General features: G+C 38.7%; 2 protein-coding genes across 2 annotated transcripts in view; one reads left to right on the top strand and one right to left on the bottom strand.

Moving 5' to 3' along the window:
• Positions 1-5,839, bottom strand: part of METTL8 (methyltransferase 8, tRNA N3-cytidine) — a 55,559-nt gene extending 49,720 nt beyond the window's left edge. The window contains exon 1 of the mRNA XM_082763143.1: positions 5,716-5,839. The gene's annotated coding sequence lies outside the window, so the exon portion shown is untranslated. The remainder of the gene's footprint in view (positions 1-5,715) is intronic.
• On the top strand, positions 5,345-20,050 carry CYBRD1 (cytochrome b reductase 1). The gene is made up of 4 exons (XM_082763148.1): positions 5,345-5,890; positions 12,889-13,097; positions 15,633-15,787; positions 16,002-20,050. Exons 1-4 carry the CDS (start codon positions 5,704-5,706, stop codon positions 16,294-16,296), a joined length of 846 nt encoding a protein of 281 aa, XP_082619274.1. The 5' UTR covers positions 5,345-5,703; the 3' UTR covers positions 16,297-20,050.
• The last annotated feature ends 203 nt before the right edge of the window (positions 20,051-20,253 follow it).

Genomic DNA, 20,253 nt, shown 5'->3' with positions numbered 1-20,253 from the left:
ATTTCACAATCTTAGATTTTCAGTGAAGACCACTTGAAGCTCTCTGGTTGCTAGACTTGGCATTTGCGCAACCATAACTTCAGCGTTTATTTTTACTTTACTGAAGTTACAAAATGATGACCTAAATAACCTCCAGAAGCACCAAAAGACTTTTTTCTGCCAACTCATTCTCATGTTTTTAGATTAAATAAATTCAAAGGAGTCATACTGCTCGCTTTGGATAAGTGATTACAAATGAGCTGCATTTTTTTTTCTAACAATGAAAGCAACTAGGTCCCCTTCTTGCAGAGTGAATAGTTAAAATGATAAAATTATAAGAACTGCTTTGGTTGGTATAGCTTAACAGCTCATTTCATAAAATGGGAGTACAATTCCTTATTCTTGCATGGGTGTGGAAGGAATATTACACTTCTAGGAATATTATATTTTAAGGGAAATGTAAGTGCAGATTCTTAAGAACAGATAAAGAAAGCACGGAAGGAGAAGCTAAGATTCACTAGAATTACTTTGCACAGTGTCAAAAGTTGGGAGTTGGCACTCCCAACTGTTGACACCACATTTCAATTATGGTCCTTTATAATGCCAGTGCCCCTTATTTCTACTGCTTGAAAGCTGGCTTGATTGTATAACACATAAATATTTGGATTGTGGATCAAAGCAGCAAATTTCCAGCATTTCTACTTCAACAAAATTGTTTTTTATTCCCACTTATCCACTTCACTCTGGCTTCTCAATGATCTGATATCTGGACAGAGAAGCAAAAACAGCATCCCAGAAGTGCTACTCCCATTTTTGTTTGTATTTTTAATAATGTACGAAGAACTTCCCAGTGAGTGCCTAGGGACTGAAAAGATAGGGGAGTGGCTTGATAAGATTTGCTGCAATTTAGAGTAAGAAGCATTTCAAGAGTGCACACCCTGTTTTTCTGCTAAGTATTCACTGACAAGGCTGCTGAGCAGTGGTGAAGAAAATGAAATAGCACAAGCTAAACAAGAAGCATAAGCAGTAACATTTTACAATCTTGCTTTGGGAGTTCCAGCTCCTGCTCCGCAGTCTCACGATTTTCAAAAATTGTTACAGAAGGCTTTAAATTATTAGAAAAATATTTTACAACTCACAGAACCAAAATGTTTATGGATTAAAATAATAAAGAGTTTCACTGCATAGGTAATAACTCATACAGAAATTTGGTCAAAAGCTGCACTATCATCTACTTTATCTCAGTGAAAGCTCTCTAAAGGGTGGAGAGTAAGTAAAAAATACTTCAAGGAAAGGTCCCGTTCAATATTCCCAATTTTTGCAAAAATTGGTAATGTCTTCAACAGCAAAGGTCAAATGGCTCTGCTTCATAGACATGGATCTGGCTGCCAAAAAGAGCAGAAGGATCATTCTGAGCTGTCAGCACCACTCAAGCACTAATTACTTAAACTCACTTGTCAGTATTACTCCTGGTAAGGTAACTCCTGAGGGAATACTTCTAAAGCTTTCATAACAGCCAGCTCAGCTAGCACTATCTCAGCAGTTTTGTTTGTTTATAAGATGAACAGCCACCAGCCTTCTGAAAAGCTCATCCAAGTGCTTTGAGGGACACTGTAACCACTTTGGAATGTCCTGTTCTAAGGGCTGGATCTTCAGTGATTTGTCCAGCCTGGAAAAACATATAAAGTTGTTGCTGCTGAAAGACAATCCAATGTCTTCCTAACTATAGCTCTCACAACTCAGTTACTGGTCACTGGGAATTCTAATTTCACTACTTGTATTTAAACAGTTACATCAAAAAAAAAAAAAAAAAAAAAAAAAAAAAAAAAAAAAAAAACAAGGTAATGATCTATGATGATATGGTGTGCTGCTTAGGTAAACATCTACGTAGGTTTACATCTAGAGTGTTGCTCTCAAAGTGTATGAATGATACAGCAGCTATGGCAGAGGTTGCTGAGTAGCCATGCACCACAGGCACCATACAGGCAGGAGGCCATTTCCGCTTCTCCAAAGTAACGTGCAAGTAGTCCAGTTTTCTACTTTGTAGGTTCTTACAAACCTAAAGTCACGGTCATCCTGCTTCTACACCTGGCAATGCAGCAGCACAAAGAAAGTTTGTATTAGCTGATGTCCTGACAACTGCTAAGAGAAGCAGCAAACAGAGAACAGGCACTGTTCTGAAAAAAACATCAACACGCTCTAGGAGACAGAGGCCTTTGGAAAGAACAGAGATCTTGAACTACTGTGGCACCTATCCACAGCAATGGTAAACAAAAGCAGGTGTTCACTGATCCATAAGATCTGACAGCCCCATTCAGGCTATGCCAGTAGGGGTTCATGTTCTGAACTCATGTTTGAATCCTGTGTGCAGCTGAGCCCTCAACAGCCAACTGTACGATACAGTTCCCTCCTGCATGTAACTGTGCAATCCCCTCTGATGTTGCAGCAGTGCTAAAGATTGCTTCAGATCCCATACCAATCCAACACAGGGATCAAGTGGGCAAAAAGAGTTGGAAGAATGGGAAACAGAGAAATACCGGCAGGAGTTCCTAACTGTGTTGCCAGAAACATCTTCTACATTAGACTTTCCCTAAAGCCCACTTTAATTGACCCAACAATTATTTTGCTCTTGATTCTGGTTTGGTGTGTTCGACACTGTCTAAGCTTTCAAGTTTCTATTTTAAAAACAATTTGTTCATATTTAGCTGGCAAAACTGGGCCTCAGATTTCAGTTCAATGAAATTCTGTGTTTGCTCTTGTTACTGGCTGCTTTAACAGGGTTTGAGCTATACGAAGTCATTAAAGGCGTATGGGATATATGGACTTACGCTTAAGTAAAATCCACTTGGGTAGAAGGTTCCTAAATGGGACTGTTAGCGCGACTGGATGTAATCAAAGCACTTTACACTTTTTGAAACTATTATTTCAGATTTTCTATAGACTCAATAGTATGATATACCAGTTTATATTTATTTTAAAGAATTTTTTGCAACTCTAACAAAATGTTGTAAGCAAATACTGGAGCCTGATGTACCAGAAAGATATACCAGTTTAGTTGTTTGTAACCTTGATTTTATCATTACAGCTAAAGCTGACTTCAAAATATCTTAAACTGGGGATATCAGCAGATGAGCCCCAGTATATCATGCTGTAACTTTTTAAGGTGGCTTCAGTTGTCATTATTCACCCAGACCCTGTCACAGGCTAGCATCTCCCTATGACAGGCAGCTGAATGGAAATGTGCTTGTGCTTCAGCTGCTTTAAGGAAAATAATGCGGGTGCTTACAGCTTTGGCAAATTCTCATGGCTTTTGCAGCAGTTGTTAAATTAATGTCCCAGTGCTTTAACAGAAGTTATACTCCTACTGCAAAATTGGCAGGAGGAAACAAGGGCCAGGACCCAATTACTCCAACGCAAAAGTCAGTATCTTACCAACAATAAGCAGAGACAGTGAGCTTGAATTAGGACCTTGGATTCACAAAATTTGTCAGTCTGTCAATGCCCTTAAACTGTTAATGGACCATGGAATTTCTGAAATAGGGCCATGTAGATGATTAAAGGACTGGAGCACCCATCAGATGAGGAGAGACTGAGAGAGCTGGGACTCTTCAGCCTGGAGAAGATATCTCAGGGGGATCTTATCAGTGTGTACAAAATACCTCAGCCAGGAATGAGTGTTTCTCTCACCACTGCCTGCTCTGCCCCTCAGGCTGGACAGAGAGGTATGTTTGTGAAGAAATGTTTGGGGAGAAACACCCCATGATAGAGACTTCAGTGCAAAGCAGCATCAGGAGTGCTGGCACCTCTCCTCTCCACTAATGGTAATGGTGCAAAACATCCAGCCCAGAACAACGCTTTCTTCACTCATCCTTCTGCGCACCATGACCTTGCAACATGGCAGCTTCACTAGGCTGCTGGGGAAAGGACTGATGCTCTTCTGTGTCCTGTCACTTTGTTTTCCTGCTGGCAGAACAGAAGTGGTGCCAGCAGCCTCAGGCTGGAAGGGAGCAGAAACAGATGAGAAGCAGAAATGGAGGCAAAGTGGGACACCTATACCTGGGACATCCTAAACTGGGCTATCTGTACTACACTGCAAAAGGTGGTACTGCCGATTACTTATCTATTAATTTTGGAGCTGGCATCATGCAGATTTAAGTCCAAGGACAGCTGGGCACTGATGGAAATATAATATGAAATGAGCCACATAAGCTCTCAGGTGGTGACAGAACTCCCCATAACCCAGTCTATCTTTGTGTCTTGCTGCTACAGGGGAGCCAGGCAAAACAAAACCAGCTACACACATTTTCTTGACTGTTTCCATTGCTAAGCACTCTTTTTTTTTTCTTTTTTTTTTTTTTTTTTTTTTTTTTTTTGTACACAGCATTTTCCACAGTCTTTTTTTTTCCACTCCAGCAGCCATCTTCCAGCTTCTGGTCTGCTTCTGGTCTCATTGATGCAGTAGACATATTGAAAACTCAATAACAGAAGTTATTAAGCAGGTATTCCATATTACAACACCAGGTGTGGGGGAGATCACTGTAACACACACACCAAGGGACCAAGGGTTACTGGCAGTGTGCTTATGTTAATGGCATATATACATATTCATTTCATTTCCTGTGAGTCTCTTGCATATTCATCAGGTCTCCAAAGGATCATTAACATAGGTTCCTGCCCCTATTTGCATGCATGCTAGAGTCCTTGGGTGGTTGTCCAGCATACTCTGGTGGTCTTTTGATGAAGGCCAGAAGTCTTCCTCTCTGCTAAACTTCTGATCCTTCCTTTCTTTGACAGACTTCAGCAGTCCAAGCCAGTTCTTGCTGGTTCTATTATCTCTGTGCATACAGTCTTTTACTCCCTTATCTTTAAGGTTGTCCTGTCGTTGTGGTTAACGTACAATTGCGTTATCACAGCTCAATGTTACTACATGTCTGAGGTTCCACTATCCCATGAGGAATACAGACAGAGATGGACGAAGCGTAAGAGATTGAGAAAAGACACCTTAATGGGAGCAACTTTGAGTACTATTAATAAAATGACCCCTCTGGGTTGTATCTTGGCCCATTGGAAGGACATTGGCAGGCCACCCAGAGGAGACGTTAATCCTAAGATCTTAGCTAAGTATCATAACCAATGGTGGACTTAAAACATGGAAAAAAAAAAAACGAACAAACTAATGTCTCTATGTAACTAAACCGCCTATCCTGGCAGGTCCCAACAGCACAATGCCCAAGCACTCCTCCGGATGCAGGCCAGCATCCACGTATGAGAATGGCAAGTATTTGTTTTACATTTCAACACTCGGGAACCCGCTGGGAAGCAGAGCGGATGGCCGTGCCTCCAAGTGTGTTCGGAGCACGCCGCACCGAAGCCTCTCAGCGCGCATCTCCTGTGCATGCCTGGCCTCAGCACCGCGCCGTGCTCCCGATTTGCCCCGGTCGGTCCCGGTTTGCCCCCCGGTGCCTGCGAACCGCTGCCTCGCCCCCCCGGCACCCCGGCGAAGGAGGGCGCAAGCGGGGCCGGCCCCTGCGGGGTCAGCCCGGGGGGGAGCGCGCGGCGCGTCCCCGGCTCCCGGCCGGTAGCGGCAGCGGCAGCGGGGCGGCTCCCCGGCCCCGGGCCGACCCCGACCCCGCCCTGCCCCTGCCCCTGCCCCTTCCCTTCCCCTCCCCTCCCTCCGTCCCGTCCCGTCCCGTCCCATCCCGTCCCTCCCCTGCGCCGCGGAAGATGGAGGGCTACCGGCGGTTCCTGGCGCTGCTGGTGTCGGCGCTGCTGCTCGGCTTCGTGGCGGTCGTCTGCTCGCTCGTCTGGGTCTTCCGTTACCGAGAGGGGCTCGGCTGGGACGGCGGCGCGGCGGAGTTCAACTGGCACCCCGTGCTCGTCGTCACGGGCTTCGTCTTCATCCAGGGCATCGGTGCGTGGGGCCCCGGGGAGGGAAGGCAGGGGAACGAAAGGAAAGGAAAGGAAGGCAAGGCGAGGCGAGGCAGCGCTCGCACCGAGACGGGACAAATGGTCCTTTGTAGTTTTGTAGTAAGGCGAAGCTGCGATGTGTGTTTTTGTTGTTTTCTTTTTCTTCGTTTCTTTTTTTTTTTTTCTTTCTTTCCCTTCGAGCACTTGTTTACCCTGGCCTGGGTTTGGCAGCGCTTTGCGTAGTGCTCGAGGTGTGTTTTCCTAGCCAGCCTCGCTTCGGGGGAGCTGGGAACCGAAATGCCAGAACTGCTGCCCAAGGAAAGTTTCTCTCTTTTGGCTGCGTCCCTGCTGGCTTGCTCTCCTGAGTCTCCCGAGGAGAAAGGAAAGTTCAGCACCACTGAAGCCAGACCCGGGAGCGGGGTTGGTGCCAGGGAAGTCGTAGCACCAAAGGCATCACCACGGTGCAGTTCATCAGTGCAATGTTGTGCAAATTCTTTTGAGAAATACATCTTTTAAATTAACTTTTAATTCTGTTGCCTGAGTAATATAAAACTTTATTATGACGGGGTAGGATCACTTTTCAATAGTGCTTGAACATTTGATCGCATATGGTTCAGCCTCAGACTAACTTAAAAGCGTCCCGTTACTCGCAACGTGAGCAGTGCCTTTTCTTCCATCGTGCACCACTCCTGTGGTAGGCCATGAGGGCAAGCGCTGCTCTTTGATGCCAACAGGAATGTGGAGTTTGAACTATGTGGTTTTGCTGCTAGTGTAATGAGCTAATTCCAAGAAAATGACTAAATTAGAGATGATACAGTTGATAAATTGTAAGAATTTAGGAGAGATAAATGCAATACTCTCATGAAAAATTTGACAGACGTAACAGCTCCCAACGGTATGTTCTGATAAAGCCAGTGACCAAATTCTTGCTAGTTTCAATGTTCAGAGAATACACTAAGAAATGTCAGTAATTTCTCAAAGAAGGGCAAATGAATGTTGCAGGCAACAGTGGAAATTCTTCCAGTTTTACCACTGACTTCTTGGGGGGAGGTGAGGGGAAGACTTTACTGTTCTTAAGTAACAAAGAGCCTCTGGAGGTTTAAAGCATAAATGTAAACAGAAGTATTTTTTCTTTGTAATAGGGGGAATTAACTTAGAATTTCATTGCTAGTAACCTTATTTACATTTGCTTCGTTGCTGAATGATAGATTGCACTCACCCCGCCAGGAAACATGTCCAGCACATCTGGACATTCATTCCCGTGGAACGTGGTGTTTGGATCGCATGTGTGCTCGCTCTGCCGCAGGAGCCCAGCCAGTCGGAGGCTGGAAGATGAAGGAGGAGTGGGTGGCTGCCTACTTCTGGTTATGTAGGGAATTTGGTGATTTGAACAGACGCTGCAAATTCAATTTTCTCAGCGGCAGTGGGGTGTGTTCTGTGCTTCGTTGCTTTAAGTTACAAATAAGTTTTGAGCAATAAAAATTCTTTGAAGCTGTTTTATATAATGTTGCTCAATAGGTCATGTGAAGTGTAATTTCAGGCTACAAATAAGTAATGAAGAACACCTGTGACTTCACTAAGATAAATAGTACTTATTGTGATCAAACTACTGTGCTTTTTCTTTTTAAAGACCTAGAATTGTTGCAGAAAATAGGGGGAGGTTTTCTGCAGAACTTCTTCCTACTCACTTGCTTCTATTTCCTCTGAAACTCGGTTTGCCCCTGTTTCAGAGTAAGGATGTTTCCTCAAGCCTTGTGTAGGGTAAGAGTATTTGTAAAGTAAATGGAAGTTTACTGTGGCTTGAAAAAAAAAAAAAAAAGAACATACACAAGAAATTCATTAATAATAGAGCATTATTTGGAGTTGGAAATTGTGTTACATAATAAAGAAGCAAAGTTGCAGACTGATGTAGTATTATCATAAAAGTAGGTGAAACAGCAGCAGATCAGACACTACTCTGGATCTGATTGAATTCAATGGCAGACTTCTGTCAACTACATTTCAAAGTAATTTGGATGAGTCTGGGGAATAGCTTATTTCTTTGGGTACATACAAGAAAAATAAGTAGTTAAATAAGAAAAAAAAGAAAAAGTTGTTAAACGTGGAAAGGAATAGCTAAATAACCTTGGATAAATTTGTGTGCAGGATTTGAAATAGTAATGAAATCACCTGTTTCTTGAGTTCACTGAAGTCTGTACAAAGGATAGAACTGTATTGTTGGTCTGTGGGAGGCAGAAGGGATGACCATAATAATGTGGATGTGGGGAAGTACATTGCTGTATATAACTTGTCACACAAATGAAAAAGCTGTAGGCATGGTAGTATTAATACTGACTATTTGTGGATCAGTACCTGTACGTAAATGATACCTGACAAAACACTGGCAGTGCACAGTAACTGTCCAGATGATATTTCTAGACTTTAAAGTGGGGAAAAAATACAGGCAATGAAAGTTCATGTGCATATTAGCACAGCAACATTTGTTTAAAAGAATAAGATAGGGAAAACACATGAGGAAAAATTATTTTACATCGTAATCGTTGCACGATGACTGTAGACACCAGGGCACGCTCCAAAGCAGTATTTACTTGCTGTTTTGTGTTTGGTCTGTAAATGATAATGCTTGGTTCCTTCCAAAGGACTAATTATGAGATCTCCATTATGATCTAATGCAGAATAAAATATTTTTGAGGGTTTCTCAACTCATTACCTCATAAAAGGATATTTTTTTATCTACAGAGGTGTGACAGTTTATGTTGGATACTGAGAAACAGCAGAGCGTGTTTTGGGGTTGTGGAAAATTGAATAAAGACAATCAGAACAAGGAGGATGGGGTAGTCTCTCATCCCGTTCTACTCTGTCAGTCTTTGGGTCAGTCTTTTATGGTATTTATTAGTTACATTTAACCTCTGCACAATAAAGTTTTCAGAGAGGTTGATGCTATGTCTTGGAAGATACTGGCACAACTAATATTCCTCATCAGATATGATTTATAAATATAATGTAACTTGTATTTTAAATAGGCTTAAAATGAGGACATGGCCAAAAGACAGCAATACATCGATAAAAGAGTATAACATGAATGTTATGTAAGAGATCTTGCAGAGAAAAAAAGAAGGAAAAATCCTGGTCTACCACATTACTGTGTGGTGTTCAAGAATCAATTAAATGTCAGGTTGGATGGGGCTTTGAGCAACCTCATCTAGTGAAAGGTGTCCCTTTCTGTGCCACGGGGGGTTGTACTAGATGACCTTTAAAGACCCTTCCAACCCAAGCTATTCTACAACTCTGAAATTTCATCTGTATGGATGAAATTGGGTTAATGGATGAGACAATGTAACAGCTCACTCTGGCTGAAATATTCTACGTTTTTGTTCCACTTTGCCCTTTCAGCTTTCTCCTTGACTCTGGCTTCATCTTCCTCCTGCCTCATTTCTGCCATCTCCGGCTGTTGTCAGATCCATAAACAACCCTTTCCCTGCCACCCTACTCCTCCAGTATTTTTTTTTTTTTTTCTGGAATAGCAAGTTGAATTGTCTTCACAAAGGTTCTCACAAGTGCCACAGACAGGAGAAGGAAGATAGCAGACAAGGTGCAACAGCCAGGAGAGCAGGTGCAAATCTGTTTTGAAGTAATCATATTCTTTCATCTTTAAACCATATCTAAAGATAATGCTTGCTCCAAATTATCTGACAAACACAATTACCTCTGCTTTGAATGTAACAAAACATCTGATAAAAGGAAAAGTGGTTAATTCCTGGAGTTTCTAACGTTCACTGAGCTTTAGAATTCTGAGGAATTTGAAGGGCAAGTGACTTCTGAGCTGCAAGGGTCTCATCAGAGGCAGGCTGTGAAGAGGTACTTTTCTTGATGACTTTAGAGTTCTTTGAAATTATAAATAGGGACTTAATTTATTGGGTTTACTTCATTCATTCTAGTGCTAATGTATTTCCCAAAGAATCTAGTGGCCATACAGAACTTGCCAAAGGCAAGCAGTAGGATCATCCAAGAAGCACAAGAGGAATGAAGCGAATTGTTCCCTTCTGGCAGCTGGGATGTGTTGTGTAGTGCAAGCCCAGTGCATCCCCAGAACCATGCCACGCACCCTCTGGGGTAGGAGGTGTCCCATTAGCAATCCATTATACTGCACTGCAGCACGCACCAGTCAGAAGTACTAGAGAGCTCACTAGAATTTTGCTTTGTGTATTTGGCGATGAACAAGGTGTCCTATGCGACATAAATATTTCAAGATCACTCCACCCTATGTGATGTGCTTTAAAATCAGAGTTCAAAGCAAGAGTGAGATCAGAGTGAAGCAGCTGTGTCTAAGGATGCCTAGACTTGAATAATGTCAATCCTCTTACTAAGCGAGATGTTGTACATAAAGGAAGTTCTTTACAGGACTGCTTTAACACGACGCTACTAAAAGTGCTATAACTGTGTAAGTGCTTTGATCACAGGCTAATTTAAATTTGAGATGAAATTACAGATTACAGCTGAGTCACTCTTTTAGGAGCGCCACTGAAAGCCTAAGGTCCTTCCTCCTCTCTGCATTGTTCTCTGGAGTGTCTTGTTCCCTCCTGCTGGTTGGAGAAGCACCAGTTGTGACAAAGCAGGGTGGGGAAAGCAGAAAGGAAGTGAAAGTGGTGATGAGGAAAGGGGACTGTGCCTTTTGTCAGTGCTAAACTGGCAGGTCTACTCAACTTGCAATGTTTAACTTCACACAGTCCTTACTGAAAGGGGATTAAACCAAAACGTGCTATCATGGATTTGTTCTGGGTTACAGCACATAACATGCTAATGCATGGCATTGCTAGTAAGTGTCCAAGCCATTTATCTGCTTTTCTCTTACAATGTTTCCAAAAGCTGGACAGACAAAAAGTTTCATGGCCCATACAGAGATCTGAGACTAAATGGATACGGAGCTTGATAGTGATTTTGAAAGTTAAATAGATGACAGTGTCTTATGCACCAAAGAAAAGTGTTAGACAAAAATTTTAGCCTGGACATTACCCTTTGAGAACCAAGGCTGAAATCTGAGACCAGGATCTACTCAGCTTAAATTGACTTCAAGATATTTAGAGTCCAGTATTCTGTTCCACTTGGAACAAACTGTTGATAATAGACAAAGCATGGAAGATTTACTGGGAATATCCTGATAGGATACTGAGGTTTGGTTGTGACCTTTTGGCTTACTACGTTAGAAATCCTTGATGCTAAATTCTGCCTAATGCAGGCAATTATTTCAATATTAACAAGCTATAAGATTACTGTATAAATTTTGGGGAACTGTTTTAAGTGATCATAAGCTTATTGTGCTGAATCACATATCAAATTATGTCATATAGACTGAGTACCGTCAAGCTGTCTTTAAAGCAAGGCTTCTATCTTCCTGATTTTTTTCTGATTTGCTCTTGCCTCTTTTAAAAAGTAGAAAGTTGAGAACTATCTAAATGCTGTATATATTTAAATATTTTAAGGGACACTTTCATTCCAGTATTATATATTTACACAGTATGTAAAAGCATGTATTGATTTAAAATCTGCTTGTAGACTGGAAATTCCACTTGTGAACAGTGTTTTCTTTGTGAATTATGTAGTGGAGTGCTGTATTTCGTGGCATGTATCCAAGTCAATATACATATGTGTAAACAGAACTTTAAAATTAATTTGCCATTTATTCATTGCGACATTGAGTGTTTTTTGTTTGTTTGTTTTTGCATAAAAATATAGGGTTATAAAGAAGTAATGAGGAAAGCACGTGAGAATTACTTAAGTAAATACTTAATGTTTGGAGGTAGTATCAGGTAATAGATATTTATCAGGTAATAGATATTTTATTTTCTAGTGCATTTATTTTCTCATGAGTGTTTGGAATGGAAACTTCTTTTCAAACCTGGATATATTCTTTGGTTTTGATACAGCTAATTATATATAAGGATTTGAATATCATTTTATAAGCAGAAACCTTAAATCAAGATTTGATGAATCAGATGAATGGAGCACAGCCTTTTTGCCCAGGCAAGGTATTAGCATGTATTGGTCAAAGGAATGGGCCTGCTCATAAATATTTGTCCCCTGTTATCTGAATGTACTTGTGTGTTAGCACACATCCAGAAATACTACAAGTTTTTATTCAGAAGTACCTGGGGCTTCAGTGATCTGGTCGGGTCTGTGTGCAACAGACAGGGGTCAGTCATGGCAGCGAAGGAGCAGTGAGGACCTCGAGGAAAGAGGAGCGCTCCAGGCTGTTATTTTTATGGACCATCTGGAATCAGAGTACTAGAAATTGTTGTTTTCTTCACACTGGACAAAACACAGTATGCTAGTGTTATACGTGCAGCTATAGGCGAAAGATCTTACTTGCATTTAAGTGTTTCAAGAGTTGTAGCTGCCAGATCCTATTATTACTTAAAGTAGGATTATGATTCCCTTATGCTGGGTAGCCCTTTCCTGTCTAAAACAGTCCTACTAATATCAAGGTAATAGATACAGCTATATAAATATCTATGTAATTAGTAAATAGCATCATGTAAAGTTGCAAAGAGAATAAACGTTAAAAAAAAAAAAAATCTTGCACACTTTCTCAGTGTGTGAACTTCTGGATATAAGAATTAGGCCTTATTCCTCCAATCTGGCTAGTAGCAAAAAATCAAAATCCTATGCAGACTTCCTGTTAGATCAATTTAAGTAACAAGGAAAAGATGACAAGTTTTTTACTGGTACTTTTTTGAAACACACTTGAATTTTTCAAAAAGTTAGGAATAAATTTCCCTAAAAGCTATATTTACGCCTCAGTTGTATATTTGGAATATGCTATGTGTTAGGCTATGTAGAAGAAAAAGCTTTTTAATAGATTTTTTTTTATTATTATTTTTTTTAAGGATTAAAGGTCAGATTTTCCCTAATTTACAATAGAAATATGTGAATGATGCATGATTATCGAAATCTTAGAGAAGCTATACTGTAAGGCATAACATCTTGTTTCTCTTCTTTCTTCAGCCATTATTGTGTACAGGTTACCTTGGACCTGGAAGTGCAGCAAACTCCTAATGAAGTTCATACATGCTGGATTAAATACCATAGCTATGATTCTTGCCATTGTTTCTATGGTAGCCGTGTTTGAATATCACAATGCCAGGAATATTCCCAACATGTACAGTCTGCACAGCTGGATTGGGCTGACTGCTGTTATATTTTATTCTCTCCAGGTCAGAATCTAACTGTATCTTTAAACCAATTGTAAAGCTAAAGAACGTGTTGAGTAATTCAGGTACTATAGGCACTAAATAATAATATATCATATCCTACAATTCTACAATATGCTCTTAACTATTAGGATACCCATCTTAAATTCTGTGATTTGGCAAATTAGCATGTAAATGAGCAAGTACTGGATCCTTGACCTCAAGGAAAAAAGTATTTTAAAGCATGTTTTGTTTACTTGCTGGGTTTATTTACTATTCAATTATACAGTAGTGTTTTTCTAAGTTCTATAAACTGTTGAAGTTAAAGCAAGTGATTTGGTTTGTTGGTAACATATTTAAACAGAGCTTTTATTGAGGAATTTTCAAATGAAGTAATTGCTTTTCCATTTTTTGTTGTTGACGTTTCTTTTGCAGTTAGCATAAGTTTATAAATTTAAAATTTTTTCTTGGTCTCAGGGCTTCTCTATCACCACAACGAGCACAGTAGGGGGCAGTGCAGACCTAAAGGCTTTGACATTAAATTAGTTACTATAGAGAAAAGTTTTTCTGAATCAGCAAATCTTTGATAAATGTTCATGTGCTTGCTTTTAACTGCTCCTATTGCCAGAGAGTTGGAGTTACCATAATTTAAAAGGAACTAACTTGATATGTTTTGCATTTGGCTTAGAAGAAGAGCAGGCATGCCATGACATGTAGTGTACACGTACAGCTGTAATGTTTCTGTGCCTAAAATTCTGAAGTCCTTCTATTTTGTAGAAATAGAAAATAGTTAGCTAGGAAGAAGAAATCTTATGTGTGGGACATTAATGCTTTTGTCCTTCACTGCTCAGGCTAGGACTAGTATTGGAACAGTGTTTTTAACACTCAGAAAAGAAAGAAGGCATATTGCCGCATTGTTAACTATATACTTTATAGTTGAACAACTACAGCTAATGAATAAGAGAATAATGTTAAGATTTTCCTCGTCTTAATAGCAGTTATTTCAGGGAAATCTCTGCTGCCACTATCAGTATTTTTTTCTAATGGTTAAGATGAAGAACTGTGAATAACATCTTAATTCTGCTTTTCATTTTGCTACTCTAAATATGATCAATGGCACTTAACTAAATGCCTTGTCTGTCTGATCAATAGAATAGTGATGTGACTTCTTCCAAACGGGGAAGTAAGTCTCCAGTCAGACTGATATTTTAGAAGCAATTGAGAAATATTGTTAGGAAAGAGTCATAAAACAGTATTTCTGTTAGTAGAGAAGACACTGGAAATGTCTTCATTTCCTCAAAATTAAAGAAATTAATTAAACTTAATTATTTTTAACTTAATTTAAATTAATTTAATTAAACTCTCAAAATTAATAAATTATTGAGGGGGGATGCTCACATAATACTAGACCTGCAGGAATAGTAGTGTACATATATTATATTTAAGCCAATGTATATTAATATAGTACAGCACAAGGACACCAATAGGACAGAAATGTCAAATGGACACCATTTCTTGGAAAGCAGTGACTCTGGAAAGAAGTGCCTGAAGAAATCAGTATGCAATACTATGGAATACACTTTTTAACTTTTAATTTCAAAAAAAAAAATGCAAAGAAAATCTGGAAAAGTAATTTGAGAGCTAGAAAAACTGTCTTCTAGTGAAAGACTTAAAAAGCTCCAATTGTTTAGCAGATATAGAAGGAGATTAAGACATGACTTGATTAAGGTGTATTAAAAAGCTTCCCTGGGAGAAAATAACCAGCTCTTTAATCCAGCATGGAAAGACAAAACAAGAATGAAGGCTGGAAATGAAAACAAGATGAAATACAAATTCACATACTACTTCTCATTTAGCAGCAGGATTAAGTTAAGGGAGAACAAACTAAAGAAAGGATGCAGCCTTAAGGTGCCAGTGCAAGCCTGTGACTGAAAACACCATGTGACATGATGTGCTCTCCTCTGTCACAGACGTAGCACTAATGGGAGGACTCGTGGCCCTGAACAGCTTCACGCTACCCACACACATCTTCACTCTGTAATGCCAGTAGACCACTGCCCTTCTAGAGGCGTGTCCTTTAATTTAGAGAAAGCTCTAACTGGGTGAAATTCTTTAGACCACTCAAGACAAAAGGTTAAACTGCCTTCTGATCTTCATTTATGTGTAAATCCCTAACAGAAGGGGAGAACAGGACTTGAAATTGAAGGGACTGTAAACATGTAGCTAGTCATTCCTTTAATATCTGATTGAGTTATTGACAGTGAAAACTTGCATTTCCTATACTCAGATTGGTAGCAGTTTTAGCATTAGCAGTAAGTTTGGACACCGATATGAGGTGGGATTATTTATCAAATATCTAACGTCTGCTTCCCAGGCACTAATCCGGAATGATTGCTTTGGTTTTGCAAGGAAACCCATTCAAAAATAAAAATGCCAATTCTTGTCAAATTTGTACCTGAAAACATCTCAAATTTCAATTTTTATAATGGTTTTGATTGTGACTGAGACATGCAGCTTGTTTTCCCTAAAGCTTTAACCATGAATCTGTTTTGTGTTTAGCTTTTCTTGGGCTTTGCTGTCTTTCTGCTCCCATTTGCTCCAGTTCCTCTCCGAGCGGCTCTCATGCCAATCCATGTTTATTCGGGTCTCCTCATCTTTGTAGCAGTGATTGCATCAGCTCTCATGGGAATCACAGAAAAGCTTCTATTTTCTCTGTAAGTATTTTTTTTTTTTTTCCCACCTGTTTATTAAATTTATTCATTGCATACTGTAATTCTGTTTGTATAGAACAGTAATTATCTAGTATTGGGACATTCTTTGATTTTGTTTTTTAAAAAGACCTCTTATCTATCAGAGGACTGCTGGTTTAGACCAGGATTGTCTTTAAAACATTTTTTTTAATTTTTTTTTCTCTTTGCAAATGAAAAGTTCTGCATATAGTGAATCCCCACCAGAGGCAATTTTTGTCAACTGTCTTGGTCTCTTGATTGTCACATTTGGTGCGCTTATTTTGTGGATGGCAAGCAGGCCTCACTGGAAGCGCCCGCCAGAAGAAAGTGCTAAAGTTCAGCGGCCCAACGGCGGGGCTCCGGAAGGCGTGGAGGCAGAATCTACCATGACAGATTGCAGTAATGCAGACAGATCTGACGCGGGGTTCAACAGTGATGCGGCCAGAAAACGAAACTTCAAACTTGATGAAGCAGGCCAACGGTCAACTATGTAAAGAAAATATATAGAAAAACAGTACTAGTATACTGCCCAAAAGCCTGTTCCTTCCAACTCAGTTATATGGAGATATATATATATATATAGGTTGCAATTTTATTTACGGTATGGCTTGCTCAAAGACATTCAAGCTTTCTGCATATGAATTTAAATTCCAGTGAGTCCCAAACACATCATATTGGTTCATGCTCAGTCCTCATTTAAAGAAAAATGAATGGCATCACATAATGGGAACACGTTTTCCACGTCACTTTTTAAATTAATGTTTTTATCTCTTACAGTCATGAAAAGTTATGGAGACTAAATTCTGTTCTGAGAGATTTTACAGGTATGAATGAAAGCTGTGACGTGTACCAGAGAGCAGAATTTAGCTGTAAGCCCATGCTAATGTTTACTTTTTTAAGGACTTGATTTCTCAAGTTGACTAAACCCCTCACAAACAACTAAGACCTATAGGCTTTGAGGTCACTCAGCACTTTGCAGAGTTGCACTGTAAAAGTTTTTAGTCTAAAATTTTGAATTCAGACAAAGAAATAGAACAATTTGCCTGTTATCATAGTGAAATGTGGCTTTTTAAAACTTCATGGAGTTTTTTGTTGTTTGTTTGTTTGTAATCAGAATGTATCTGTTGAATTTCTACCAAATCTATATATTTTATAGAGATAACATATACTTTACTGAAATCTTAGGAAACTGCAATGCATCCAAGAATTTGTCTTGGAAAGCTATAGATACGTACTTAGAAAAATATGTATCGCTTAACCAAATCTTCTTTCTATCCCAGAAGGCAGCATTTTACTATCTTGATTTGATTGTACAGTTCCTATTGATTTATGGCAGTAGACTAGAAATTAGTTGGTTAGAAACCAGAGTAGACTGGTAGTGATATCAGATAAGAAAGGAGCTTGAGGTGAGAGATGTTTTCTGCCAAGAAACAGATGAGCTTTGCTGATTTGATTAAAATACTACCAGTTAACTGAAAGCTGATTTTGCCATCTCTGTACCGGTGTCACAGTCATTATTGTGATAAGAATTAAGACATAATTTAGTCTACAAGCAAGCTACATTAACTCTATGACCTCTCTTATTTGAAATTAAAGTGTTAAATAATGCAGTTCAAGTCTCTACTGGCACTTTAGTTTTATAGTTCTTTCTAGTAATCAGTGTATTAATGTATTATGCTCATTCAGTTCTTTCACAGATACAAACAATACTTTTTTATTACCATAGAAGAATAATTGTAATAGATTATTTTGATTGCACATTTCCAAAGTGATGAGCCTTTCTATTATAATGTCTTCTAAAAGCTACAGAACCCATTAAAAGTCATCTTGGTAACTGCAATACCTGTTCTAAATTTACTATTCTTCATGTTGCATAGACTGTTTCAGGCAGTAGATCCTTTCCTTTTTAAGGCTAGATAAATTTGCATCTATCTAATTAAAATATTCAAACACATTAAACTTTGGCAAATACATATTTTTGTAGTTAGTGTTGCATTAATACAAACAATTTTGATTATGCATTATTTTGCATCTTTGACAAAAAGCACCTCAATTCCTGTTATTTGATTTGTAATAACATTTAATTATTTGGTGAGTGCAGTATAGAAACCTAGCAGAGCACATTATTAGAAAAAAAAAAAAAGTTACCTATTGTGCTATTTGGTACTCAAGGACTACATCCCAGAGTTCTGCTTTTACTTACATATACATGTGGATGCTTAAGACCCATATAGCATTGGTGAACTGTTTCATGTGAGAAAACGCTTGTCCAGTCCCAGTATGCACAATGGATTGGACAGCTTTTTCCTTGTTTTTCAAGCTCTACACAATTATTTGTTTTCCCTAAAATTGTTCTGAGCAGCTACAGCATAAAATCCAAACAGTACTACTAGCAGCTTTCTGAAAGAAAAATGAGAACACTTGTTTTACTTGAAATGAGTGCTCAACTGACATGATGTTATGCATCCTACTGTGTATATTATATATTAAGTAGCAAAAGGGATTTGCTGTAGCTTCTGGAGAACACTAAACTGTGCTACCATTTTTTCTTGTGATCTCTTTATGTTCTGCTCAAATAAGCCTGTGTTTCTGGTGAAATCAGTAAGCATTTTGTTACAGCTGGTGGATGCACATCTAGTCTTTGTGTGAGATGCTCTGTTAATGCTTTTGAAGTATGAGTTCATGTATGCACTTCACAACACGTGGACCACAGGCAACTTTAAGTTGGTGTGTATTGCTTTGTTGCTGTGTCTCATCTATGTTTGAACACGAGCCCATTCAATCCTTGCATAGCACTGAGTCATCTAATATAAAGTGTGTGCATGTGTGCAAGGTAGTCCAAGGACTGTTCTGGAATAAACTCTAACCGTATTGTATATTGGGAAGAAAAAAAACCTGTTATTTCCTTTGTTACAACACTGACTTAGAAGTATCAAAATAACAACTTCTGGGTGAACATGCTGTTTAAAGTTAAGCTACAGTAACCAGTATGCCTTTTGTTTTCCATTTTATTCCACAAACTGTTCATGACACTTGAAAAAGAAAGGTGGCATTTCTTTACTTCTCTATTCGATGATATAAAACTAATTGAAAAACAAGGATTAGCAAACTTTTGGAGGTAGTCTGTCAGACTCTATTTTTGTTTTTCAACTTTGAGGATAAACACAATGGTAAGAAACTCAATGGGAGCTGGGAGATTTCATTCTGGGCAATTACCGTTACAAGCAGGTAATCAGTGATATTTCGTTTGCGTGGTGTGGGCTTCTGGCTGCTTTGAACTTTGGAGGGTCCCTAGGAGTAGCTCCTAGCTCCAAAACCTTGCTCATCCTTAGTGTGTGCCATTTAAAGTAGCCTCAACATGCTATAGACTTTGGCTTCTGCTCTAAATTGATTTAAAAGATCTCTAAGTATCCTTGCAACATATAAGGTTAGTTCAAGTGCTAAATAAAAATACATAGGACTTGGGAGAGTAATTTTCTCTGGAAAAAATGTACTCATACAGCCACTTCTCAAAGGGGCCTTCCATCACTTTTTCTTTCATACAGATATTTTTATTTTTTTTACCTTTAGTTATGTGCAGTGGTATCAACACAGGAAATAAAAAGGGTGCATTTTCAGAGATATAAAAAGAAGTTAGAATTCTAGCTTTTTTTTTTACCAGTTTTTGGCATGTGCAAACATTTTCTACATTGTTACGTTTTTACAGGGACATGATTGTACAGCTTACAGTCCAAGTTTGAATTCCCATTAAAACAGGAAGTTACAAAACCTACCAATAAAAGTACTATTTTTAAGATGTCTGAAAAAAATATTACTTTTAATATACTTGCTGTCTTGCTGTACTGAACACAAAGGCAGAACAGTGTTTTTTTCTGACATTAATGAAGCTGAAAGATAATGGTGCAAATTAGATTTTAAAATTGAATGTACAGTAATTATATGTACACATCTTACTACATGTAGCCATGAAGATTGCATATGATATTGTAAATATGGATTACTTATAGACTTGGATATTTTATTGAGAGAGTATCTGATATTGCCAAATATTTTCTAATACGGAAGACTTCCTTTTGTTTCTATATCTGAAAAATCTTTCCTCTGTTTCTAATTGTTCACAAGAACGTAAAGAATTATTTTATTGTTTTGTTACTTGCCTTACTTACTTGTAGACTAAAGCAAATGTTTAATTACAATGTATATTTTCTTACTCTTTTTTATGTTAATAAAAAAGAATTTTCAAGCTTATGATACCACTGAGTGCAGATTTATATTATGGTACTAAAACACAACTTTTTAAATTTGGCAAAAGATTGAATTACTCATATGATTACTTTTTTTGAAAATAGGAGGATATTTTACACTATTTCTTTTTTTTATTTATTTAAATATTCCAAGTATTGCTGATGATATTCCTCATGAAATTTATGTACTGTGTAGTACTAGAAGGA

This window comes from Aythya marila (genome assembly GCF_965140915.1).
Source record: "Aythya marila genome assembly, chromosome: 6".
In the NCBI taxonomy this organism is placed as follows: Eukaryota; Metazoa; Chordata; class Aves; order Anseriformes; family Anatidae; genus Aythya; species Aythya marila.
The sequence above is the reverse complement of the archived record's forward strand: the minus strand, read 5'-3'. Positions and strand labels throughout refer to the sequence as shown.

Coding starts and splice junctions, on each gene's coding strand:
- CYBRD1 (XM_082763148.1), top strand. CDS start 5,704: ATGGAGGGCTACCGGCGGTTCCTGGCGCTGCTGGTGTCGGCGCTGCTG. Junction 13,098..15,632: donor TTATATTTTATTCTCTCCAG/GTCAGAATCTAA, acceptor TTTTGTGTTTAG/CTTTTCTTGGGCTTTGCTGT. Junction 15,788..16,001: donor GAAAAGCTTCTATTTTCTCT/GTAAGTATTTTT, acceptor GCAAATGAAAAG/TTCTGCATATAGTGAATCCC.